This window comes from Perca fluviatilis, chromosome 3 (assembly GCF_010015445.1).
Source record: "Perca fluviatilis chromosome 3, GENO_Pfluv_1.0, whole genome shotgun sequence".
Taxonomy (NCBI): Eukaryota; Metazoa; Chordata; class Actinopteri; order Perciformes; family Percidae; genus Perca; species Perca fluviatilis.
The window spans coordinates 1500899-1527998 of NC_053114.1; the positions used below are offsets into that span (position 1 = coordinate 1500899).

The 27100-nt window shown below is 41.0% G+C and overlaps 2 protein-coding genes across 3 annotated transcripts in view; both read right to left on the reverse strand.

Moving 5' to 3' along the window:
- Positions 1 to 7010, reverse strand: part of LOC120555617 (myocyte-specific enhancer factor 2A-like) — a 48745-nt gene extending 41735 nt beyond the window's left edge. The window contains exons 1-2 of one of the 2 annotated variants that reach the window (XM_039794469.1): positions 6885 to 7010; positions 185 to 260 (exon numbers count right to left, since the gene is read on the reverse strand). The gene's annotated coding sequence lies outside the window, so the exon portion shown is untranslated. The remainder of the gene's footprint in view (positions 1 to 184; positions 261 to 6884) is intronic. The other variant, XM_039794471.1, reaches the window with a different exon arrangement.
- Positions 7011 to 10594: 3584 nt separating this feature from the next.
- LOC120556048 (multidrug resistance-associated protein 9-like) overlaps positions 10595 to 27100 on the reverse strand; it is a 44154-nt gene continuing 27648 nt past the window's right edge. The window contains 15 exon segments of the mRNA XM_039795403.1: positions 10595 to 11323; positions 11405 to 11550; positions 11553 to 11568; positions 11938 to 12051; positions 12332 to 12410; positions 14149 to 14308; positions 14763 to 14952; positions 15693 to 15782; positions 15889 to 16078; positions 16308 to 16445; positions 18365 to 18591; positions 18791 to 18973; positions 24334 to 24437; positions 24582 to 24674; positions 26108 to 26158. Of these exon segments, the coding sequence (XP_039651337.1) occupies positions 11231 to 11323; positions 11405 to 11550; positions 11553 to 11568; positions 11938 to 12051; positions 12332 to 12410; positions 14149 to 14308; positions 14763 to 14952; positions 15693 to 15782; positions 15889 to 16078; positions 16308 to 16445; positions 18365 to 18591; positions 18791 to 18973; positions 24334 to 24437; positions 24582 to 24674; positions 26108 to 26158 (1874 nt within the window). The 3' untranslated portion in view covers positions 10595 to 11230.

Here is a 27100-nt window from a genome sequence, read left to right on the forward strand (position 1 = left end):
ACCCAAATAGTTGTGATAATTAGTCATAGCCGCCTCCAAGCAAAAAGAAGAGATATGGCCTAAGTAGAAAAAGAGGACCAATCAATAAAACTATTACTATACACTTGGGTTGGATTTTGTCAGAGCTGTTGCAAGAAATTTAAGAAAGGAATATGTGAATTCATAAAGAAGTATCAGATATTACCTCGTGTTTGGTATGTGCCTTGGAAAAAAGGGGAGACAATATTACAGACAGCTATTCCTCCTCCAGCTCTGAGATTCTGAAAGAAAGAAAAAAAACTTAGTTTCTTAATTTCTTGCTTTTTTATTTTTAAGTAAAATAGAAAGAGTGGCTGGTGGAATTTTAAATTGTAATTGTAGTTACAACTGCAAGATGTTTTCTGTTTTCATTGGCAAAGAAGGAAAGTGATGCTCCGGTTCTGTTATTATGGAAATTCAACTAGAGGTAATCCAAGTGCACTTCTCCATTGAGAACAGAATTATTTTTCCTATGAATTTCCCCTAAAATGAGGCATCATCATAGACACATAGTGCTCACTTTTTGTGTGAAGAAGAACATCTGTAATGAATAAAGCCATATTTCTGGATGTGATGAAACCACCATTGAAAAGAACAAGCGTAATTTTGCCAAAACAGATATGATGTCTGTATAATCACATCAAATAGAAGAGGGATATTCCATGTGTGTCATAAAAACTTGTGATTAAGGAACAGCCCAGGCTCATATTAATTCTGTCTACTGCACTTCAATCTTCATCAGTCTGGATGATGAAAGAGGTAGCAAGCACACAAGAAGCCTCCACAGCAAGAAGAGTCATCTAAACCTCTCGTCTTCTCGGCTGTGTGTGAGACAGCATGTCATTGCTTTAGCCAGGCATCGCCACAGCTAATCAAAGTGGATAAGAAATGCATTAGCCTACACAGCAGCAGCCTGCATTAGCTTGGGCATGCTAAAGCGAGCAATGTAATTGACCAGAAAAAAACCAAGTCAGTCAGTCAGTCAAGGAGGACTCGAAATAGCCTCTCAATAAAATACATACACACACACACAGTGCAGTTTCTATTTCTTCAACGTGTGGTGCAAAAAGAGAAGCCTGTCCTTCAGAAGTGTTGCTATTTCTGTTTACCACAAGGCCCCAAATATTCTATCATTAGGGAAACTAGGAGGGAAAGGAAATACCACTGGGGAACACATGGACTCCGCAAAGGAACCTAACTGCCAGAGTGGAGACAAGTGGTTAAAGACTGTCATGTTACTGGTAACACATTTTATTTCCACTATATCCATATGTCCATTCAGGTTAAGATGCCACTTCACACTTTGCTTTTTCTTTTCTCTATCACTAACTGATTCAATAACCTATAGATCATGGTTTTAACATACAGTTATAAATATGCAGATTTTGGTGTACCTTTCATGGGAAAAATCTCAACAAAAAAGAAAGAAAAGAAAATGAGCATGATGTGTGGTGAGGTGACTGGTGTGGGGAGTACCAGATAGTGAGCCAGAGCAGCAAACCGACGCCACCATGATGGCTGAAACAAGCAGCACCTCCTTGGCTTGTAGTGGAAACAATGTGAACGTGCTTGAAGATGCAATACCATTGTGATGGCAGCTGTTGACTTGCAGCTTGCATAAGATTGTATTTGGCTTCTTCTTTAAAGTATTTTTTTCCAAAATAAATCATGGTCTTAAAAGTTAATTTTAACTCTTCAAAATACAGTGTCTTTTATGTATCGAACCAAAACCAAAAGGGAAAGAGACAGAAATGACTTAAAGATAAGAGTGAATATTGTTTTCACAGGCCTTTGCATGCCAAAATGAAACGGTGGTGGAAACAATGAAAATATGGGACTCAAGCAGAATGCAAGGTACATCATTTGTAGAGATACTAAAATCTAAACTCTGCAGCTAAATATTTAGAATGGACAAAGGGTCCTTGTTATAAACTCAATAACCTTATGTGAGGTGACTAAATACAAGCTGCAGTCCTTTATCCTGTGGGTAACATCACCAACACCGACCTTTCCTTAAGCACCAAGCTTTCTTATTGAGGACCTCGGTCTGGTTTCAGAGGTCAATTCATAGATTGATCTCCTTCTAATTCTCTTATTCAGTGATGTCTGAATTTCTTCACTATGTTCAGTTTATATACCTTGCACAAATGAAGCTTAAACTCTATCAAGCTCCAACCAACTAGCTGACATGAATCACTTGTATCACTGAAGTAATATGGAAAGCTTAGGTCTTGAGAGTGATTTCAGACACTGTTACCCCTACCAGTAACCACAATGCCAAAAGACTGAAGTTACACACTCACCAGCGGTTATGCGTCAAATCTATACTCATGCAATCACCTTGCTCTAGCATAAAGACCAAGTGCATTTGATTAAATGGGCTGGGATCCCAGAAATGTTTCCAGCTAAATTACATTAGGAGACAGCAAAGTTTTGACTGCCATTCTCATGAAACAATATCAAACATCCAGCACACCATCGTAGAGTATCATAACCAGTTTTTGGAGGGTGTCCTGTTTCATCTTGGCAGACGTAAAACCATGTCTATTAATGTTTCAAATATGTTCTACTAGGTTATCCACATGCTCGCAATCCTGACAATGTTTTTTTTACATGCAGCACAGTATATCCTCCTGTATGTTTGAACTGATGCAGAGATGACCGAGGGTTGGGTCCCTTTGTGTCCCATCCTTCTGTGAATAGGCTGATCTAACTTATATTCCATTAAATGTAAACACTTGAAAAATACTTAAAGACATCTTAATCACATTTACAGTAATCACAACATTGTGCGCATGTACCCATTATGAACAACAGTTCTCACTGAAATGAATCCTAACATATAGTACATACAGTGATATACCTTAAATAATTTGCAGTACCTTCCACAAAAAAAATTTGATAAAGTGTATGTGACTTGGCCACATTTAAAGTTTAAAGCATTTTTAAATTTCAGGACCCAGAATGAATATTTGATCATGGGACTTAAAAAAAGAGACATTTCAGCCTTAAGCTGAATTATGTTATGAAGCCACTCCTCTAGCAACATTATCCATCAATCAGAGACTGAAAGGCCACTAGGTGTTAGCAGTGCCTTGGCATTTATTGGTGACAGCTCCTAACTAATTACGATGTATTTGCTTTAAACTGCAATGACATTTTTGGCCATTTGGGGCAGCAGAAACAAGCTATAAACACAGCGTATAGGCTAATACTACCTTTAACGTTGATATGGCTAACGTGTTAGCAAACAGTTGCCTATTTAAACATACAGCAACATTAGCGTTGCTTTGAAGTCCTGTTTCTAGCCACCTGATGAATGTAACTCAAATATTCACTCTCCCTGGGGTGCCTGGATAGCTCACCTGGTAGAGCGTGCACCCCATTTGCAAAGGCTCAGTCCTTATCGCAGCTGCCGCAGGTTTGACTCTGACCTGTGGCCCTGTGCTGCATATCATTCCCCTTTTCAGCTGTCCTATATAATAAATGCCCAAAAGACAATCTTAAAAATATATATATATAGCCATTTTGGAAACTAAAAATGGCAACTAATTACTTTCCATATCTCTGAGTTTGAACAAAATCTCAAATGTACACAAAAAACGGATTTGAAATGGAATGACCCAGCGCTGCTTTGAGCTAAATGCTAATGTCAGCATGCTCACATTGACAATGTTATGTTCAAAGTCACGAACTGGAAGATAAATTAAAATATCTTGCACTGTACTATTAAGTGAATTATCTCAAGTGTTTAACAGTTACATAGAGTTAATGGTCAACAACAACGGAACAGATGTGCTAACCCTGGCTGAGTTATTGACTCATTATAGAAACCCATTATTCTTGATGCCATTCACATGATAATTAAACTCCTAAAGAAGAGAAATATCAACACATGACATTGCACTGCAACAAAATGAAAGTACTGTACATCTGCTCCAGACTAGACAGTATCCAGGATATCTAAGCCTGCTAAGAGATAACTGACTGGAGATGCTCCCTGTGGTCTCAGCTCTCTGGCAGGGTGACAGTGTAACCATGACCTGATTACCTGTCCCCTGAAGCCTGTAATCACTAAAGCCAGCAGACAGGCACCGTCAGTCCTCTGACAGGGAGGATAATTGAAGGTGATGCTACATGCCGCTAGCTCTGCTAATGAAATATGAAAACAAAGAGCAGGGACAAGGCAGCAGGGCACCAAAGAGGCCTGAATTCCAGAGCAGGATATTTTTCTGACTATTCACCAGCAACTTTTCAATTTACCTTTTTTTTTTACATGGGTTTACTGGCTAACTGATACACCTTTCTAATAGCAGCAAACATACGCCACACAAACATCACTTCTAAACATGATTATGTTCTTAACAACCTCTTGTAAAAACAAATACAGAATTTATTTTTTTCTTAAACAAGTTGGAGGACATTTCCCAACCTTCTGAAAATTGTCCTGACTGAACTGAGAGTTGTGAGGCTCCGATAGAGTGTAATTCAAAGAAAAATGTCCAGGACATAGTGATGGTGAAGCAACTCATTCCAACTATCGACTTTTTGAGAATTCCTCCAGGCCTTGCCAGGTTAGAAGATCAAGTAAGACCATCTTCCCGCTGTTTTTAAATACAGGTTTGTGACAGGGGGAGATGCTGTATGGGAGCCAAAATTTGTTGTATTTTACTGGAGAATAACATTCAGAAATGCTAAAACTATATTTGCCTTGAGGCACAAAGTGTGTTGGAACCTCTGTTCACCCAACCGTCATTTGGTCAAGTTCCCGTCCCAATGCTTATCACTTATCTTAATAGGTTGTCTAGATGAGCTGTTTGCTATCAAGAAACATCTGTAAAGCCACCACAGCCAGTCTAAAATAAGTTTGTGAATATTGAGTTTTGCCATCTCTTTTCTTACCAACATTTAGTGTTTTTAATTTACCTGCCAAAAAGCTCCAAACAGTTTGAAAAGGGCCTATTTGAAGCAAATGTGAGAGATTTAAGAATGTACACACAGACTTAAAAAGTCCTAATTAATGTGTTACTTTGAAGAAATTCAAAAATATTTTTCTCCAGTCAGCCATGCTTCGTCATAGTTCCCCATTTTGGTGCTGCCACATCACAAATGTCACATTCAATAATTTCACGTTTTTTATGTTTTTAAAATTATGAACAATACATAAACATTAACATCAGCAGTGGTCTTAAATGTATTCAAAATGGTGATGAATTTCACTGAATCTAATGTTCCAAACACTTTGACGTTGTTGCTGTATTATCAACATGACATATCTGGAGTTAAGATAGTTGTTTTTAATTTCCTGATAAAGCGTTAATACTTCCCTTCTACGTTTATGGGTAAGTCTTGAATTTTCTTGTTTCTTAGAAACCATGACATGCATTAATGCAATTCATTTTAAAACTGAACCATGGGTGCCCAGATAGCTCAGTTGGTAGAGCGGGCGCCCACATATAGAGGTGTACTCCTCGACGCAGCAGGCCTGGGTTTGACTCCGACCTACGGCCATTTACTGCATGTCATTCCCCCCTCTCATGTCTTCATCTGTCCTATCACATTAAAGGCCTAAAATGCCCAAAAAATAATCTTTAAAAAAACTGAAACATGCACATTAAAGTTTAGAACTCAAAACCTGTGCCAATAGGGAGGAGGGACATTAAGGCATACTGTTGATTCACATGTTTTAAATGCTGTCTTAAAGCATTACTCACATGCCCTTGATGTACTTTTAAAAGGGTTATTGGACGATGTAATTGGTCCTCCTGTCAATACTGGCCACAAAGAGCTCGCTTCTTAGAGTCTGGCTGCTGAAGCATCATATTAGCTTTAGCTAAGAATGAATTTTAATACAAAACGAAGGCTGTGAATTTTGCCACTTACACTGTAATCGCTTTAGGAAGGGATCTCTTTGCAGCCAGTGTGGGCATAAGACATAAACACTTTCAATATAAATATGGGCATATACAGTAAGCAGGCCTATATGAGGATAGACTTGATTAAATGTGAAGCTATCCTTTAAAACCAGATTACTTTATCCAAATGTTCATACTGCCATTTTAAAACAAAATGACATCAGTTCTGACCAATAACTGGCATTAACAAAAATCAAATTGTAGTTTCTATAACTTCACCATAGTCTGTGATGTTTGTGGTGTTCCTTACTCTTCTTGTCCTGCTTCAGTTAGGGATTTCCTACAGGATGTTGTCTTAGGTCCTTGAGCGGACATGAAGTATGGTTGGTATATATACTGACAGCATTTTGGAATAAAACTCAGCTCTCTGTGTTCCGCTGTGTGACAACAGGCTACAATTGCCTTCATGTATTTATTGCTATGGTGTCACTGTAATGGGACCATAGACTGTAAATAATGGGACTAAAAGATTCCTGTAGGACTTCCGATATGACTTTGCTGCTGAATTGTAATTCACTTTTTGGTATTAGCTTTTGGTGCTCCAACAGCAGCTCTACTGATATCCCTCTTAGAAATGATCATACAAATACTACACTTATTTTTTATCCCGGCTAAAACCAGCTAACGTTTAATGGTTCGCACAGCGTTGCAAAGTGAGTCAAAGTTTGATAAAGCTTTCCATCACGGCTGATCACAACATGTAGGCTACAGTAGACCTACTGTATCACATGCAACGACACAACAAAACGAATTACCACCATACAGCGGTTATTAAATATACAAGTAGGCTACATTACGTTGTACTGTCATTACTGTAGGTTGTTTAGGAAACAATAGTGTAACGGACCAAGGAAACAACATATGAAGTGTAGCTGGTGGCTCCGTCAGTCTCTACAGCAGAGAACACAGACAGTAAACACACTTTCTCACATAAAAAGGCAGATGACTTACCCCTTTGTAAGCTGCTGTAAATAGTTAGTTTTTATTTGAAGTGTCTTCGGCAGACCCAAACACACAGGTCCTCGTCCGCTATATTTAGGAAACTGACAAACTCAGAGAGCAGCGCGGGGTTAAGCTCCTCCCACCAGAGTGTGTGTGTGTGTGTGTGTGTGTGTGTGTGTGTGTGTGTGTGTGTGTGTGTGTGTGTGTGTGTGTGTGTGTGTGTGTGTGTGTGTGTGTGTGTGTGTGTGTGTGTGTGTGTGTGCAGCTACGTCTGCGCGCGCGTTTGGATCATATGAGCATGAGTATGCATGCATGTTGTGTCATAGTGTGTAAGTAATTGTGTGAACGTGTTTCAGTCAGTGTGTAAATATTACTTTACCAGTAGGCCTATACTTTGAATTGGTCTGTGGGAGTAGCTAACTCTAATAATTCAGATACAAGTTCTTACATACTGTAGCTCAGTGGTTCCCAAAGTGGGGTCCGGGAAACCCAGGGGTCCTTGAGGGAGTTCCAGGGGGTCCCCAACAAAAAGGGGGAATACTTATTTCCACAATGATTACATCCATAAGTAACACAGTGACATAATGTATGACTATTTTGGTCATTGGTTTCATACACTTTCTGTAAAACATCTAAAAAAGCCAAAATCCTGTCAGATGGGGACCCTGGGATGAAATCTTGGGCAAACAAATTGGGGACTGTGGTCCAATTTGTGCCAGTTCATGGGTCCTTGACATGAAAAAGTTTGTGAACCACTGCTGTAGCTCAATGTAATAAGGACAGTATAAACCTGCAATGTGATCATATAAAACCTGAGATTATTCTATCATAAGGTGATACCAGATATAGATTGATACCAGACTTTTTTAGCTGGTAGCCTACAGCATAGTGTCAACCCAAACACAAGTCTAGCAGAATAACTGATCCATTGATATTATATTTATCCCTGCCCAGAAGGAAGAAGAAGAAAACGGATTCAAGTTTCTGCACCAGCTGAGAAGGAGGGCTCGGAGCAGTCAATGTAGTGTTGCTCTCTTACCTTAACAACACTGTTAATGAAGTGTTGAGTAAATCACAACCAGCATATAGCATACATGAGCAATACACACCATGCTTCAATGACAGAAGCAGAGATGGGGCATATACTGTATGTATTGTCCTTCAAACTGTGCATTTTTTTCTCAAGCAAGAGGCTACTTAAAGAAAAGTTCTTTGCTAAACGTATGATTGGGTGATTGTGTTTTGAAACTAAACCCTTTGAACAAACACATTTTACTGTAATTCCATCATTGGGCCCTCAGGAGGAAAAGCAACAACAAGCTCTGGTGCCACCATGTGTCCTTGGGTCAGATGACAGCTGAAGCACTGGTTCAAAACAGCAGGCAAAGGAAACAGATTAAACCACCAATCAATGCTGTTTTTTGCTTATTTTAAATGCTAGAATTTAGTTTCTTGTAAATAAATCACATTAGTTTAAGTGTGTGTGTTTGCCTCTGTCACCCCCCAGAGCTGCCATGGTTAACGGGTTCCCTGTTTTGCAGCAAAAGGTTCTTGTGTTCACATGAGCCAAACTGAACTTCATGCATGTTTTAATCAATGTTACAATCTGTGCAAACAGTTAAAACTACGCAATAAACTCAAATATAATGGAGGGTATTTTTCCCATCTTACTCAGTTGGGTTTCTATACAAAAAGAAACAGGCTTGAGTGTGAAGTGCTCATTAGATTAGCTCTTAACATGCTTTTTTTTTTTCAAGTGAGGCATCCCTTCACATCTTCATGTGTAAAGATTATATATCTCAATATGTATATTGTGTATCCCCATCGGTTTTTTTATCATGAGTGGAAAGTGCGAGGATGGAGAGTGGAGAGATAAAGCAGGGATTGAAAGAGCAGACTGGGGACGAGGCCTTTCCACTGAAACACAATAACCACAGATGAAAGGAATGTCATGCATTAACAGGATTTCACAGCAGAAAACCCTCTTCCTCATAATACACTGGCTGGATTTGATGCCCATACTGGGTGTGTGAAATTCTCTTTAACAGAACTGTAGTAGCAAACTTTCTCTATGAACTGACCCTCAAGCAAATTCACTGACTTCGTTAAAACTATAGAGCATCAGCCACGTCACCCCATCAATACGCATTTCCTAATGGTTTCACTGAAGAGGATAGTGGGTGGTGGGTCAATTGGTGAAAAAAAGACCTCTTAATGCAAAATAGGCAGCCCTAAAACAAAGATTATAATGTTTTTGAACACTTTATGCAAAATGACAAGGAAGAAGAGAAATGTGTCACTGATTACCGCAAACAGCACACAGTGCAACTGAAACTTATACATTTCCATAATTTATTGCCAGCTGCAACATTGTCGGCAGTCACTTTATGTTACATGAGCATCATCATCATTTCAAAATGTATTGAATATGTAGGGCATATTCACCCAGCAGATTGAAACTTCACATGCAGAAGTTTGCAAAGACGCAGCAAACAAAGTCATAGAAAATCAATAAATAATGTTTTAAATATACATTCATATCCACTCCTATAAAAATCCTATGAAATAACATTGTCCATGTATTTGTTTCAGGATTACCGTCTTGCGGTTGAATGCCTCCGCCAACCAGTCAAGTTGTAATTTACTTCCATATCTGTCCAGACTCATATGTAGTAAATACTTTGAAGGTATTTAATAAAAGGTATACATTTATTTCTCGGTGAAAGGAAGTTATCACTATATTGACATGTATGATTCCAGTGAATAAACAAACATAAAGTCTTCACAGAAGGACAAGATCAAAGCATGGGAGTTATTTCTCAGTCGAGGGTCTAAGGATAGAGCATGTTTGCTGTACAGATTGTGAAACCCCTTGAGCCAAATTTTGGATTTGTGCTATAAAGATATATCATAGACTGTATCAAAAGAAGTGGGCGTATAGCCACTGTGACGGCACTCATTGGTTTGTGGACTACCGTTTTGAAGCCTCAAATTTTTTTGTTGGGTGAGGCTATTTGCACCCCGGGTACAATTAGCAGTGTATGCTATTCATACCCTGGTGGAATTAGAAATGAATGCTATTCGTACCCCGCCGGTGCACACAGCAATGTGTTCTATTAATACCCCATCTGGTACAAATATCAATGTATGCTATTTGCACCCCTGTGCATTTACAGTACCTTGGCATATACACACAGTTATCCATACTACTCATGTATTCATTTACATTTGACATTCTTAGCCTAACCAATCCCACTCCTCTTGCCTAAACCTAACCAACCCAACCAGAGCCTAACACCCTGCAAAAAAAAAAGGCGTTCAAAGGCCCTGACTTGTGCAATTGCATGCAAATTATCTAATCCAAAATGAATAAAAGAAGATCATCTCACCGGGGAATCAAACTCCAGACTCTCAGGGCAAAGATCAGTGTTCTAACCACTCACCTATAAGTTATTACTAGATGTTGTACAACTGTTTACCACTTGATGTCTTTAAGCCTCGGTTGCTAGGTAACCATACTGTATACAAAAGAAATAGGTACTAACTAACAAACTAATGGTTGTATGCTTTCACTGAAGACAGAAAGCGCAACTGTAGTATCCATTTTCCACTAGAAATTCAATTGTTATAAACTTTAGAGACAAAACTTCCCTAATATGCCAGTTTCTGCGGTCATGGAAGATGAACGTCCGCCATGATTTCGGTGCACGCGAGCAACGTGTTTTTGTTGTTACGTCACAGGGTGTGAATAGCTCAGCTGTGTGGCTGAGGCTATTCGTAACGGGGGTGCAAATAGACACTGTTTTTTGTTTTTTTGCCATCACCATCTTGGTTTTATGGAGCCAAAAGTGACCATATTTGGAAGAGAGGGTGGAGCTAGGGAGGAGCGAGCCGTGGATCTGACTGAGAACCTGAGGACACCGCTGTGGTATCGACTTGTCAAAATGGGACCAAAAATTTAAATCATGCTGTATAAAGAGGACTAGCGATTGAGACCAGTTTTGTTAAACTTTGTTGTTCTTGTTCTGCTGTGTCTATTAGTGTGTCAGTTTATTCAGAGAAACCAAAACAGATTCAAATTCCCTGTATGTGTTTACATGATGGCCAATTAAGCTGATTCTGATGGAACCCAAAGTTGTAGCCATGACCATTGCTTCAAATATGGATGTTGCTGCAAATAAGCTACAAATCCTAAACATAGAGGCTTCACACAGATCTTTAACCAACAGTTTCAATGTGGGCACACACATTAAGTGTCACCAATTCAGTATCCAACCAAATGTCTCGCCTTCTGTTCCTGAGTTATGGTGTTAAATAATGGTAGTTGTGCTGTGTTGCCACGGGGCCTCTTTAGTTCAGGTGTTCACAGTGTTAGCAGCAGTGAGCAGTGAGGAGAACAGAGAGTCTGGTCTTTGCTTCAGCACATCTGGATGGTCTAACTCTGCCACCTGTCAGACAGAACACCTACTGTAAGTCTAGGTTTTGGATCACACAAAATTAATTTTTGTATATTAGGGTTTGTTTGTTACCTCTCCGTTGTCCATAACCAGAATACGATCTGCGTGCAGCACAGTGTTGATACGATGGGCGATGGTGAGCATGGTGCAGTCCTGGAAAGCTTCTTTGATGGTGTTCTGGATCAAGGCGTCTGTCTCTGAGTCGGATGTATGCCGCGCTCATCCAATATAATGATCTGTTGGACAACAGGAGGGATAATTAGTGTAGACGAATAGAATTGCTGGAAAGCGGTGGCATTACAAAGGCATAGGGTGGAAAGGGTTTTAGGAGGGGGGGGATAGGTACAACTGCACAAATTAACATACAGAACAAAAGAACACAATTGAGAATGATATACTGTATGAGTAAAAGACTGGCCAAAGATTCTGATCATGGTGGGTTCATTGATGCAAATGTGAATTGGAAATGGCAAGCAGTTTACAGTTTGATTGGAGTTGCAACACATAGATATGTGGCAGTACTAATCCAGTGGCTGTTCAGTAGCAGTAAAATTGGAAGTTGTGTAAAGAAAAAGAAATCAGAAGAGGCGGATGCATGTACAAACCTTGGAGTTGCGGAGTAGTGCTCTAGCCATACACATTAGTTGTCTTTCTCCTACGGAGAAGTTCTCCCCATTCTCCAGCACCGGTGCTTGTAGTTTCCCCTCCAGTCTGGAGATCTGAGGAAACAAAATAATAACCATAATACTACGCTATTATCACTTCTAAAAGTAACCTAGATAAACAGCGCATTAAAGGTATAGATTGACATTTTGGGAAATACACCCATGAGCTGAGAGTTAGATGAAAATATCCTTTACTACATGAGTTCAGTGGTAGAATGCAACGAAATATGTTTACTTAGGTACTGCCCTTACATTTGAGGTACTCTGGATAAATGACCACACACTGTAATTAAACTGTAAATGTACTGTGATTCATAGAGTATGGAGAACATACGGAGTCCTTCATGTAGGTCTTCTCCAGTGCCTTCCAGATCTCCTCATCATTGTAGCTATTGAAGGGGTCTAAGTTGTATCTGTAGGCACACATACATTATCACAGTTGGTAAGTCAGTGACTAACCCACCACAATGAGAACAGTGAGTGTTTTATGTAAACCATAGACTGTAAAAAGTATTGGACGAAGCTTCCGAGCCTGAAAAGTGAAGACAACGTGGAAGTTCCCTAAACCTTCATTCTACGTAATTTCCAGCAGGGGCCACTGTTTGCAAAAAGAAGTCTGTTTCTATAGAAGTCTATGGGAAAATTATCCTACTTCTAACTTGACTGACTACTTCACTAAACATTATCATGAGTTTATTGCCTCAATCACTACTTTCTAGTCCCCTTCAATACAGCATGATGTTCACTTAGTAAATTATGGTCCCATTTATTTTAGGGTGAGGCTATTTGCACCCCTGGTACAATTAGCAGTGTATGCTATTTGTACCCTGGTGCAATTAGAAGTGCTATTCGTACCCTGGTGCAATTAGAAATGAATGCTATTCGTACCCCGCCGGTGCACACAGCAATGTGTTCTATTAATACCCCGTCTGGTACAAATATCAATGTATTCTATTTGCACCCCTGTGCATTTACAGTAACTTGGCATATAGTTACACACAGTTATCCATACTACTCATGTATTACACCTTTTTGGAATATTATCGCCCTGACATTCTTACCCTAACCATAACCAATCCCACTCCTGTTGCCTAAACCTAACCAAGCCAACCAGAGCAGGCATATTCATGAGTCTTCCCCTAACACCCTGCAAAAAAAATTTGCGTTCGCGGGCCCTGACTTGCGCAATTGCATGCAAATTATCCAATCCAAAATTAAAAAAATAAGAACACCTCACAGTGGAATCAAACTCCAAACTCCCATACCTAAGGTAAACATATTAACCACTCATCTAGCAGTTCTTACAGAATATTGTATAACTGTTTACCACTTGGTTTCTTCAAGCCTTGGTTGCTAGGTAACGGTACCGTATACAAAAAATAGGTACTAGCTAACAAACTAACGGTTGTATGCTTTCACTGAAGACAGAAAGCGCAACTGTAGTATCCATTTTCCGCTAGAAATTCAATTGTTATAAACTTTAGAGACAAAACTTTGCCAGTTTCTGCGGTCATGGAAGATGAACGTCCGCCATGATGTCGGTGCACGCGAGCAACGTGTTTTTGTTGTTACGTCACAGGGTGTGAATAGCTCAGCTGTGTGGCCGAGGCTATTCGTACCGGGGGTGCAAATAGACACTCCGTTTATTATTTTATCCTCCGATAAAGTGGGAGAAGCTTTAGGGGCGTGGCTACACAACAACCTGTCAATCAATATAGAGGCTTAGCAATATGTATCCATTGCAATAAGTACATTAAAATAGCTATCAACTTGTTTTGGGTGTTGTCCATGTTTTCGTCTTAAATGTAATTCCCACTGTATGTTTTCACTTCATTAAAGTTAATTGGAACACTTATTATACACAATTGATAATCTGCAACTTTCCCCCTTAGCATTAATCTTAGCGCACCGCCATTGGAACCAATAACAACACTGGCTTGGCCACGTCATCCTCCCCAGCTCAACCCTCTTGTCAAAAAACGTCACATCCGGTTGCAAAAAACCAAGATGGTGGCGATCATATCGACTAACTGAAGGCTTTAAAACGGCAGTCCACAAACCAATGGGCGATGCTACATGCTACGCCCATAGTTTTTACAGTTTATAGTGTAAACATAGAGCTCTGTGGAGTTAGGGGTTAGCTAGAGTTACCGGACTGTTCCAATAAATAGAACGGGATCCTGGGGGATGATAGACAATTTGCTGCGCAGATCCTGCAGACCAATGTCCATAATGTCCACACCATCTATCAGGATGGTTCCTGCTGCTGGCTCCACCAGCCTGAACAGAGCCACGCCTAAAGAGGACTTCCCTGCAGTCACAAAGCATAGAGGACCTTAGAATAGTAACCTTAATGCTTTACAGAGGTACATTTTCCCTCAGCACCCTATAGTCATAGCTTAACAAAACAACACCCTAATTCCAGTAAATTCTTTCATTTACACATTTAAATCCAAAGATGCTGCTGCAACACAGGGCTATCAACATGTGTATTAGATGCATTGAGTAATATAGACTATAGGTTTTGTGATTTACTGTACATATGTATGTTTACTATGTAATATGACATATTTAAATGTGATACAAATACAAATTGCATGTGTTTAGACTGTTCAAGATTCCACTCTATGATAATTAGTAATAGTATTTTCAATCAATCAATCATCTATATTTATCTTGACATTTTCTTAATTGCCTATTAAAACCAAACTTAAGCTGTATGAAATACAAAGTTATGATTAAAAAGAGCTGAGTCAGTGTCCTACCAGAGCCTGTCCTTCCCACAATGCCCAGCTTCTCTCCAGCTTTGATGAGAAAATTGAGCCCATTCAGGACAATGGGTGTATTCTCTCTGTACCTCATCTTATAGTCCTGGAAGGTGATGGTTCCACTCTTTGGCCAGTCCTTTGGGACCTGAGCCTCCTTTATGTGTCTGGGAGCCTCAGGCTTACAATCCTGTACATAATCAGTAACAACAGATATGTCATATGTTAATTTACTGCATAGCAGAAGCACAAATTGCTTTAGCATTTGCCCTTCTTGAGTTTAAAGGACAGTTTCAAGAAGACCAGTACAGATGGATGGAGCCAAGCAACCTGTGTATCAGTGTTGTAGTACCCAAGATCAGTCTTGGTCTTGAGACCGGTCTCAAGACCACTTTTTGAAGTCTCGGAATCGACCGCAATTTTACTCGATCTTGTCTCGGTCTCAGATAAGGAGGACTCTGTATTTTAATTTAAGACCGGTCAAGACCACAACTGGAGGGATATCACTGAACTGCCTTTGCATTGTCTAATTTAATGTGTTAACATCATTACTGTGGTTGGATGTAAAACGTCCTGCTTCAAATGCAACCAATAACTTAACTCATTTCTAATTTGAAATTTGTAACTGTTGACCCCTTCTCCCAGCCCCCTTAACACACACTCCCAAGAAAGTGAATGAGGGAGACAGGAGAAGAAGCTCTGGCTGTCTGGGTGATGTCAGCCAAATCATCGGTAATAACATTTGGTTTTCTGTGGGTGTCTCTGGTCTTGATCTTCTTGACTCGGTCTCACCCTGCCTTGGTCTTGACATGGTCTCAAGCCCTCAAAGTCTCGATACACTCTGGTCTTGGTGATGGTCTCAGTTTGGGACGTCTTGACTACAACACTGCTGTCATTATTTTTTTACGGCAGAGAAGTCCAGAGACTGACCGTGATGTATTCCTGCAGCCGCTCCACCGAGTTGAATCTGGCCTCCACCTCCGTCGACTGCCTCACTACGTACTGAAGCATGCCTGTCATCTGGACAACACATAAACAGTCTGTAACACACACATGTTGCAGTCGCTTGCAATGGAGCTTTACAAAAAATAAACCAAATGTTCATTATTTGCTGTCCAAATCATACCTGTGTGGTGTAGGATATGGCCAAGCCTTTCAAAGCCGGATTGATGAAGTCATTACTGCTGAGCACTACGAACAGAGACACCAACAAGGACATGGTCGCAGCCATGAAGTCCAGCCAGAAGGAGAGCCAACGTGTCCCGGAGTTAAACAGTAAAAAGTAGTTGGAGTTGATGTCATTCAGTGACTTGAACCTACAACATGATAAAGGACATGCAAGGGTTTGTGAACATTGCACTGCCTAAACACAACGATCTGTAAAACTGTGTTTATAATGCAGACCAGCAGCTGAGCCACTGCAGCTAAAACAACCTGCTGCTTTTGCACTACATGGATGGAAAGCAGAGCAGAACATTCTCAGCGAGCCTGAAATGTCAGCAAAAAATATAGAGTATTTTATGTTAAGGAACTCTGGTATCTTACAGTTTAATGTGGCTATCTTCTAAGTTGTAGGCATGGATGGTGCTAAGGCCCTGCAGGGTAGAGGTGGTGAGAGAGATGCAGGGAGAGCGACTGATGTTCTCCATCTTCTTCATCTGACGGATACTCCTCTGGAATATACTGCAGACAAATCACAAATGATATTCAGTATACCTAAAACATCTCTTTTTTAAATTTTAAATATATTTTATAGGCATCTTATGCTTTTATTTAGACATAAAGAGAGAGACGGGAAGACATGCAGCAGAGGGCCCAGGGCCGGACTCAAACCTGGCCACTGCGGTTAAGACTGAGCCTTAGTGGTACACGCCCTGAGCTACAGTGCCTTGCGAAAGTATTCGGCCCCCTTGAACGTTTCGACCTTTTGCCACATTTCAGGCCTCAAACATAAAGATATAAAACTGTAATTTTTTGTGAAGAATCAACAACAAGTGGGTCCCAATTATGAAGTGGAACGAAATTCATTGGCTATTTCAAACTTTTTTAACAAATAAAAATGGAAAAAAGTGCGGGCGCAAAATTATTCAGCCCCTTTACTTTCAGTGCAGCAAACTCTCTCCAAAGTTCAGTGAGGATCTCTGAATGATCCAATGTTGACCTAAATGACTAATAATGATAAATAGAATCCACCTGTGTGTAATCAAGTCTCCTTATAAATGCACCTGCTCTGTGATAGTCTCAGAGGTCCGTTAAAGCGCAGAGAGCATCATGAAGAACAAGGAACACACCAGGCAGGTCCGAGATACTGTTGTGGAGAAGTTTAAAGCCGGATTTGGATACAAAAAGATTTCCCAAGCTTTAAACATCCCAAGGAGCACTGTGCAAGCGATAATATTGAAATGGAAGGAGTATCAGACCACTACAAATCTACGAAGACCCGGCCGTCCCTCTAAACTTTCAGCTCATACAATGAGAAGACTGATCAGAGATGCAGCCAAGAGGCCCATGATCACTCTGGATGAACTGCAGAGATCTACAGCTGAGGTGGGAGACTCTGTCCATAGGACAACAATCAGTCGTATACTGCACAAATCTGGCCTTTATGGAAGAGTGGCAAGAAGAAAGCCATTTCTTAAAGATATCCATAAAAAGTGTCGTTTAAAGTTTGCCAAAAGCCACCTGGGAGACACACCAAACATGTGGAAGAAGGTGCTGTGGTCAGATGAAACCAAAATCGAACTTTTTGGCAACAATGCAAAACGTTATGTTTGGCGGAAAAGCAACACAGCTCATCCCCCTGAACCCACCATCCCCACTGTCAAACATGGTGGTGGCAGCATCATGGTTCGGGCCTGCTTTTCTTCAGCAGGGACAGGGAAGATGGTTAAAATTGATGGGAAGATGGATGGAGCCAAATACAGGACCATTCTGGGAGAAAACCTGATGGAGTCTGCAAAAGACCTGAGACTGGGACGGAGATTTGTCTTCCAACAAGACAATGATCCAAAACATAAAGCAAAAATCTACAATGGAATGGTTCACAAATAAACATATCCAGGTGTTAGAATGGCCAAGTCAAAGTCCAGACCTGAATCCAATCTAGAATCTGTGGAAAGAACGGAAAACTGCTGTTCACAAACGCTCTCCATCCAACCTCACTGAGCTCGAGCTGTTTTGCAAGGAGGAATGGGCAAAAATGTCAGTCTCTCGATGTGCAAAACTGATAGAGACATACCCCAAGCGACTTACAGCTGTAATCGCAGCAAAAGGTGGCGCTACAAAGTATTAACTTAAGGGGGCTGAATAATTTTGCACGCCCAATATTTCAGTTTTTTATTTGTTTAAAAGGTTTGAAATATCCAATAAATTTCGTTCCACTTCATGATTGTGTCCCACTTGTTGTTGATTCTTCACAAAAAATTACAGTTTTATATCTTTATGTTTGAGGCCTGAAATGTGGCAAAAGGTCGAAAAGTTCAAGGGGGCCGAATACTTTCGCAAGGCACTGTATGTGGGCAGCGCCTGCTTTAAGATGTGCAACAATTTCAATAAAAATCTAAATAATTGCAAATGATAAGATTTAACTAGTATCAACTCACAAGAGGATGAGGGTGAACAAAGCTCCCATAACAACCACAGCTACCAGCAAAGCGGGGAAGACAGCCGAGATGATGATAATGGTGAAGGTGACCAGCAGGCTAAACTGAAAGAAAGGGTCCATGTTTTGGGGAAGTGCGATGTCCACCTCCTCTTGATCTTTGGAGAAGCGGTTGAGAATGCGGCCTGTTGGCGTCGTGTCAAAGAAACTCATGGGACTGGAGAAAATCTGAAAAAAGAAAACTGTAGAGCTTCTACCAGGTCTGAAAGAAGTAATCCTTTTTATACCCCAACCAAATTGTAATATGGTTAGACTTTTTTTAAACAGATTTTTGATATGATCATATTTAATTTACTCACAATGAGTAAACATGGTTGTCTATGTTTGATGGCATATAGATGGCTGGGGGTCAGCCATTCAACAGTACCTTCGTGAACATTGTGTCGTGGAGTTTACAGGATGCTTTCATGGTGACCCAAGTGAAGAAGAAGCATTTCATGACGGCAAGTGTCACCATGATAACCACCATCACGCCATAAATAAGTTGGTAGAAGTGCAGGTCTGGGTTTTCTGAGATGTCGCCCTGGTTTGAAGTTGTCCCATTGGATGACTGGGAAAACACAGAGACCATATCAGAATCACAATCAAAATACTTCATTGATCCCCTCAGGGAAATGATTTAGTTACAGTTGCTCACAGTCACATTCAAGGTAAAATAAGAGTAAGAAAAGAGCAAGTCAATAAGTATATACAGTAAATAAGTAACATATCTACAATATTTACAGTCATAAATGAAAAGTAGAAGCAGATGTAAGTGAGATTAGGTTAAAAGTCAGATTAGGTTAAAAAGATAGTTTCAATGGATCGCACAAATTCTATGCAATGTACAGTATGAATACAAGTAGCAGCAGTGAATAAATAACACTTTTGTTCATGTAGCTGATAACTATTGCAGAAATTATTGTACATAATTGTCCAAGAATATTGAGATGTGGTGTGGGAATATGTGCTGTGAGACCAGTTTGAACTCTAAAGGTGTGAGGGATATATGATGTTAAACGAGATGAGGACCAAAGAGATCATTTATCAACACATTACATTTTATATCTACACAAATCATTTCTTATCCTATTGTGAATAGTGTGCAGATATGTGGAAATAACACATACTTCATCATAAAATACATCTGCTCATGTGTGACTAGTCAATACACTGTTGTGGATCACAGTATACGTAAGTTAATGTATAATGGCTGTTTAAAGAAACAATCTATTTGTTGCAATGTCCATTTATGTGAGGTTACTATGAGAGTAAGTACCGGGTAATATAAACACATTAGAAACTCAAATGTCTGATTTGGATCCATGCCAGTTTATTGCAAAAGAGAACAAAAAGAGGTTCTCTTCAGATATTTGCTATGAATAAACATCTCACACTGTTAAGGTCAGATTACACTATTAAGTGGCCTGCCAGCTGTGTTATTTGGGAATTTCATTGACTGGCTGTGTTGCAGAGGACTGGCAGGCAGAGGACAGTAATGGCCAATGTTCAGGGGAGGAGATGGCCATGTCTGTGCTTAGGGATGTAAAATGACTTCCTGTCTCCCTCTGCAGGAATCATTTGGATGGTGTATAACCTTTCATCACACAGGAGCCCAAGTCCATTCAACCATGTATATTCTCTTGATCTGACTGACCACCATTATTTCTTAATTCTTAAGTTAACGTCAACAGTTTTAATAAAGATAATTTCTTTGTAGGTGGTCATCATCATGGGGGTCGTTGACTTTAGCTGTGTGAGCTGGCAATTAAATAAACTGAGTGTACCTAAACAGTTACATTTATAGATTCCTTTAAATCCAACCCAGCCAACACCATCACACACAACACCAACCTGATCCTCCACCTGACACCACTACTCATCTGGACTTGGACTAGACTAACTCTTCCAATGTTTTAAACCTGTCCAAACTCTTCACCTCATCATCCATACAGCTTTCACTTCTGGAGAGGGGACTTTCTTTTATTCCACAACCATCCAGCTTTGATTGGGAGGAACTTCACAGGGATCTCCATAAATACCATAGACGCATCAAACTCATTAGTCACTTTCACTCCCATGCCCAGTCACGCCCGTCTCATCCATTCACTCAACCATCTAATTGGGAACCACTCCATCACCAACTTGACAATACAGTTAAAAAACTCATTCAAAACAACAAACAGACCCTCCGCTCATATCGACCTCCGCCAGAGGCCTCAGACAACCTGTCTGGTGATGAGCGTAGGGCCCTGTCACAACTCCGTCAGAATCCAAACATCATTATTAAACCAGTCGACAAAGGATCCATCAGGCATTCAACTACAAACCCACGCAAAACTTAGGGACATTATCCAATCACTCTACCATAGAAAATTCTCACTGCCAAAAAGAGAGATCATCTTTTTGGACCCAAACACCCACGCCCTAGATACTTCTACCTTCTGCCAAAAATTCATAAAGAACCCCACACCTGGACCATTCCCTGTGAAGTTCCTCCTGGCAGACACATAGCCTCCGATTACAACAGCACATCCTACAATATTTACACATACATTGAACATTTCCTTGGGCCCCTCTCTATCCAACACCCAAGCTACATTAAGGACACATACCATTTTCTGGACATCATCTGACCCATGGTTATCCCCCCAGCACTTACATCTCTTCACAATTGATATAGACAGCCTTTATACAAACATAAACACCACAACAGGGCTACAGGCAGTCAAATCAGTTTTCAACAAATATCCCAACCCTGAAAGACCAGACAAAGACATCCTACAACTCTTGAATCTTTGCCTCAGTAATAACGACTTTCTTTTCAATAACAAACATTACCTCCAGATTCATGGGACAGCCATGGGTCAACGTTTTGCACCATCATACGCTAACATCTACATAATTGAGTGGGAGCGAGAGGCACTGGCCAAGTGTCCACATCAACCCCTTCTCTACCTTCGCGTCTTAGACGACATATTTGGTATTTGGACGCATGATCTCCCTCTTCCCCGATTTCCTCAATATCCTCAACAACCATCATCCCTCCATTAAGGTTAAGCACACAATAGATCCAGCACAGGTCAATTTTCTAGACACCACAGTTTTCTTCCAGCCAACCAATCCAACACATGACTGCCTTTTTACCAAGGTTTACTTTAAACCAACTGATACACATGCACTCCTCCACAAAAATAGTTACCACCCAAAATACACTTTCAAAGGTATCATACAGTCACAGATTATCCGATTTCACCGCATTTCTTCTCACCCTCTAGACTTCCAGACAGCCATCACCAATCTATTAACAGTACCATGGCCGCCCTTGCTCCCATTCGCTCCACCGATTCACCCACACCAGTCCAGGTCCCGAACTTGGACGGGCTCCTGCCTCCTACTCTCCCACCTGCCTCACTCCCACACCTAACCAGGGTCTGCATCCCATCCCCTACCCTTTACCCAACCCCTTTCCTAACCCTAACTGTCTCTCCCCTCACCCTAACCAGGGTCTGCATCCCATCCCCTACCCTTACCCTAACTGTCTCTCCCCCTCACGCTAACCAGGGTCTGCATCCCATACCCTACCCTCATCCCCATCATCACCCTAACCCTAACCTTAACCCTCCCCCCTCTCCCACCCTTAAACAGGGTCTGCACCCCAACCCCCAACCCTATCTTTCCCTTTCTCAGCCCTCACACACAACACTACCCAATTTTCCAGTTCCCAAACCTTCAATCATCCAGAAGATCATCCCGTTTGTATCCACCTATCTCCCCCCCGGGCCCCACAAAAAAAAAAAAAAAAAAAAAAAAAAAAAAAAAAAGCAAAAAAAAAAAAAAACACGCCTTCCATAACCACAAAACTATCTCTGCCAAACTATCTCTCCGAGACCTACTTGTGCGCTCCCAATTTACAGACCGTAGACCTGCCACCAACACCCAACACAACACTCTTTACAAAAAGAGAAAATTCATCGTTAACCCACATAGCCAGACGGCCCACCCCGTTCTTCAATCCTACTCCCTTCACACTAGCAATACTAGTTACATTATTACATGTACTACCTGTAACAAACATTACATAGGAGAAACCAAACACACCATACTCACACGCCTCAAACAACATCTTTACAACATTCACCACACCACTAGTTCTACACTTCCAACAGCACTCTACTAATCACCTCATCATTTCTGGTCTGGAGTCTAATGACCGTTGGACCGTTGGGCAGAGGAAGGGGCAGAAAAAGTCTGGATCAACCTCCTGAAGACTACCGTACCCAAAGGTTTAAACGATATCTAACTTCCTCAATCCACTCCCGCATCCCCATATGTAAAATCATCAAATCTCAGTCCCCCCTCCCCCTTTTTTTTCTTTTTGTCAACCATGGGGTCCTCCCTAACCTGGAGTCAAACTCCACTCTCCCAAGGATGGGGCACGAGCACTTCCACTTCCCTGTCTACTCTTCTCCTATCCCACATCTTCTTAAATTATAATCCCCCCATCCCCCTGCCTTTTCTCTTCCTTTTTTTACTGGCACTTTCTACCCAGCACTTATAGGTTTTATCCCTTTTGGATGATGGCATGCTTTAATTTTGATACTTTTCGCTCTTCTCTTATATTGTATTACTATGCAGGATTCTAGCACTTATTTTCAGCCTTTCTCTTAGACCTTCAGCTACTTTTTTGTCTAATTTTACTTATTCATGTTGTTACTTTCCCTACGTCTCTTCTCTATACTTACCTTTCCCCTTTCTGTTCAGTCCCATTCCAGTTAAACCTCAAACACTCTGGCGCCCTTTCCATCCCCTCCCAAAATGGACACCCGGACCTCAGCCCAGCCATAGACCTGTTGTTTTTTCTCTGTCCTGCGGTCCAGTGCATGTGCCTTGCCTGGGATTTGTACCACAGTCCCACGGGTTCGGAAAAACAGAGTTGCCTCTACACTACCAATCCATCTGCCCACTGCTCAGTAGAAACCCTTTCTGACCCCCTCATACCTCCATCTAGCTTTTTTTTCTTTCAGATCAATAGGCAAGTGCCACACAATTAAAACCCTTAACCTAACCCTAACCCAACCATAACCATAACCATAACCATAACCATAACCATAACCATAACCATTGCCTAATCCAGCAGCGCTGCCTGGAAGGAGACTTTGGTGGCTTAAAACACTGATAAACAAACTGGTTAGCCTGGTCCTACGAGACTCTGGTACATTTCATGTGTACAGAGAGTCTGGCCACTCTCCATTGACAAGTGTTAACTTCTCTGAAGGCGGGTACTCTGTTGAAGTTTAAAACTATTGGATCTGCCCAGAGCCACTCTGGATCTGCCATAACCAATTGCTAACGTTTGGTTGCTTAGCATCACTAGCGTTTGCCTTAGCCAACTCCTTCACCACTAACGGAGCGAGCTGGAAAATCAACAACTCAACTCAACTCGGAACTACAACTCAAACTAGCACATGATCCACGACCCACATCATTCTCAGCCATTCCCTCTGTTTGCTGATTGGACCGCCAAAGACTTGGCCGTAGAAAACCCAGGAATATAACACAAACCCAGACTGAATGAATGAAAATTGAACATACGTAGGAGGGCCAGGCTACAAACCGGTGTGGCTCAGCCGTAAACATAGACAGTAAAGTTGTGTGAGGAAAAAGAAACCAACGTCTTTGCACACCTGACCAACCATTGTGGAAAAGATTGGGTAACACAGAATGTGTGAAGAGAAGTATTTACTACTACTGCTTGTTGGAGCATATAGGAATCTGTATTGTTTTCAGCTGTGGAAAGTCCCACACTCACTGAGAAAACATTCACATTTCAACTGTGAGAGAGGAGAAAAAAAAAAAAAAAAAAAAAAAAAAAAAAAAAAAAAAAAAAAAAAAAAGAGAGAGAGAGAGAGAGAGAGAGAAGGTTCTCACCCCATCACCCTGCCCCAGCCAGAAGCTGAGCCACCAGTTGCTGAAGGCTGTGGAGCCAATCATCAGGAAGATGTTCAGGATGGCGAGGAAGCAGACGATGTAGCCTGCAGCAGCACATCCAACATCATCAACTGGGTTGTCCATGTGTGAATTGTGTATTGCACAGAATCATGCCAATGTGTGTGTGTGTGTGTGTGTGTGTGTGTGTGTGTGTGTGTGTGTGTGTGTGTGTGTGTGCTGTATCAGACCTCCAGCTGCTTTGCAGTATTGATGGTAGACTCTCCAGGAGATGGAACCTTCTGTGGTAGACTCCTGACTGACCAGCTGATCACTGACAGCAGCTTAAGAGGAAGGAAAAGATTTTGTAGAATCATAGCATGATCAAAGTGACTTTATTTTGCATCAGCTTGTGTCCTGACTGATTGGATATAAGGAATATTTAAAAAGAAAAAAGGTGTAACTGTACACTAGCTTCACTGAAGGTCTAAGCACTCAGACATTTGCTACATTCACAATAGTGTAAATGCAATATGTCTAGAATTCACACACACTACATAGGTATCATAATTACATTATATTTATACACACTCTAGGATGATAAAACAACCCATGGATTTTAAATCCGCTGCACTCAATAATTCTCTAAATTCATATGCTTAAAAAAGAAATAGTATGTATGACATGTCGGAAGGCAAAAGTGTTTATAGCTCTTCCGAACAGCCACACAAAAACCATCGTAGAAAGGGCCATGACATGATAATTGTTGAAATATGGGAATAGCGCCACACATAGTCTCTCCTTGAAGGCATTCATAGTGTGGCACTAGATGTGACTAATAGTTGTGTAAAAATTTGAAAATAGAGATCTTGAGAGAGAAAAGGTGTGGGGGGAGGGGTTTTCCGAAGCTGTGTGATCACTGTGTCATCATTGCTAGCGACAGACAGGGTGTGAACAAACCCGCCATTTTTAAATAGTTTAGCCAGTGGTGTTTTTTTTTTTTGCTGCCTCCAGCTTCTTTTGAAACAAAATGTGTCTTCTGGCAAATAGTCACATGCCGAGAATCAAAATCAACACACCTTCCATGTTCTGTGTGTGTGTCGCGTTAGGTAACGACAGTTTCCTGCGGCATCGCTATGACAACCAGCCACGCTTGCCTCACGCATGAGGCGGTACTAAATCTGCAATGGAAAATGGAGGACGGGGCACCGCGGCCGAGTGGAGCTGAGCTGAGCTGAGCTGGTACTAGCAGTGGGTAAGAGCCATAAGTCTCACACCAGTGCAGAGACTGGATAAAATAAGATTTGTTGATTATATTGATATATTACATCTGAACTGGCTGACACTAACCTGGAAATCCAGACCCAAATCCGAAAGATTAAGGGTCTGGCATTGAGTAATGAAAATGGCCCAACTCGAGGGGCGGCACCAAGCATGCATTTGAAAATCTCACTGCACGCAACTGGATAACACTACGACCAATCACTACAATACACAGGGTGACGTATCCAGAGCCCCGTACGCTTAGCTACCAGCGGAGCTAACTGGTAGATTAAACTGTCGTCATCTGTCCTCTGGCCCGTCTATATCAGATATACCAATGTGATTGGTGCAGCTTGGCTACAAGGGCATAGTTAATGAGCATCATTACTGAATGCCAGAGTGACTCGCTGAGCAAATTCAAATTGTGCTCTCGCGAGAACTCGGATTTCCAGGGTAGACTAACCATGCACCAACCACAGAATTATGATTTAATGAGTGGACTTTGTAGACTCACATTTCTGGACAGCTGTTGTCCCATCATCCTGTTCGTCTGACATGTCAAATGCTGAAAGGAAGCACAGATGTGTGAGGAAATGTAAATAAAATTACAGAAGAAAGTTCTGTCATCTCCATACTGTGTAGACTGTAATAATAATGCAATAACAACTGTATATTGAGTATAGGACTGTTGCCTTATCGGCTGTTGTTTCACAAAGCTTTTACAAAGTTCATTGTCCTTTCTTACGTCATCCATAGACCCTTTGTTACCTCGATGGACTGCTGGCACTACCTTTTACCTCCTCCTGGTTATATATTGGCTATTTACAAGCTTATACTTTTCAAATGAAATTTTGCTCCACAGAGAATTGTGCCAAAAGTAAAGCAACATGTTGGATCTATCCTACAATATTCCAACACTGTGTTCTGACTGGTTCTGCTCTGTACACTGCTTTTAGGCATCCATTACGATTGAATGTGTGTCTTAATACTAAACTCTATATTGAAATCCAGCCTTGTTTTCTATGCTATAGTGCGTGACTATTTTATATTAATGAATCTCCGTTACATTAAGGTATTGACAAATGAGTTGATACAAAGCTAGTTAAGCCCATCAGCTCCACAAAACTCTCTCTGTATTTCTCAGTATGGCTATGTTTACAAAATGGTGTAGTCCAGTGACTTTCGGGCACAAAAGCGATAAAAAGGATAACAGCCGTATTCAACTTTGGAGATGAAGAGGACGGCTGCAACAGGTGAAGGCAAGGCTGAAAACCCAAAGAAGCGCCCACGAAATGTTTCTGTCAGTGATTGTATTGCTTAGAAAATACCTACACGTTCTAGCCTGGTTGACACCAGACCCTTCTCAGTTGTAACTGAGAGTGGGTCTGGGGAAGGTTCATTCACAGCCCATTTCAAAGGCGTCCACTAGACGCCGGCTCAATTGCCTCTGGCCGCAATTGGATAGACCTAAAACCAATCAGAGCAACGTGCTTTAATGTCGCTCGCT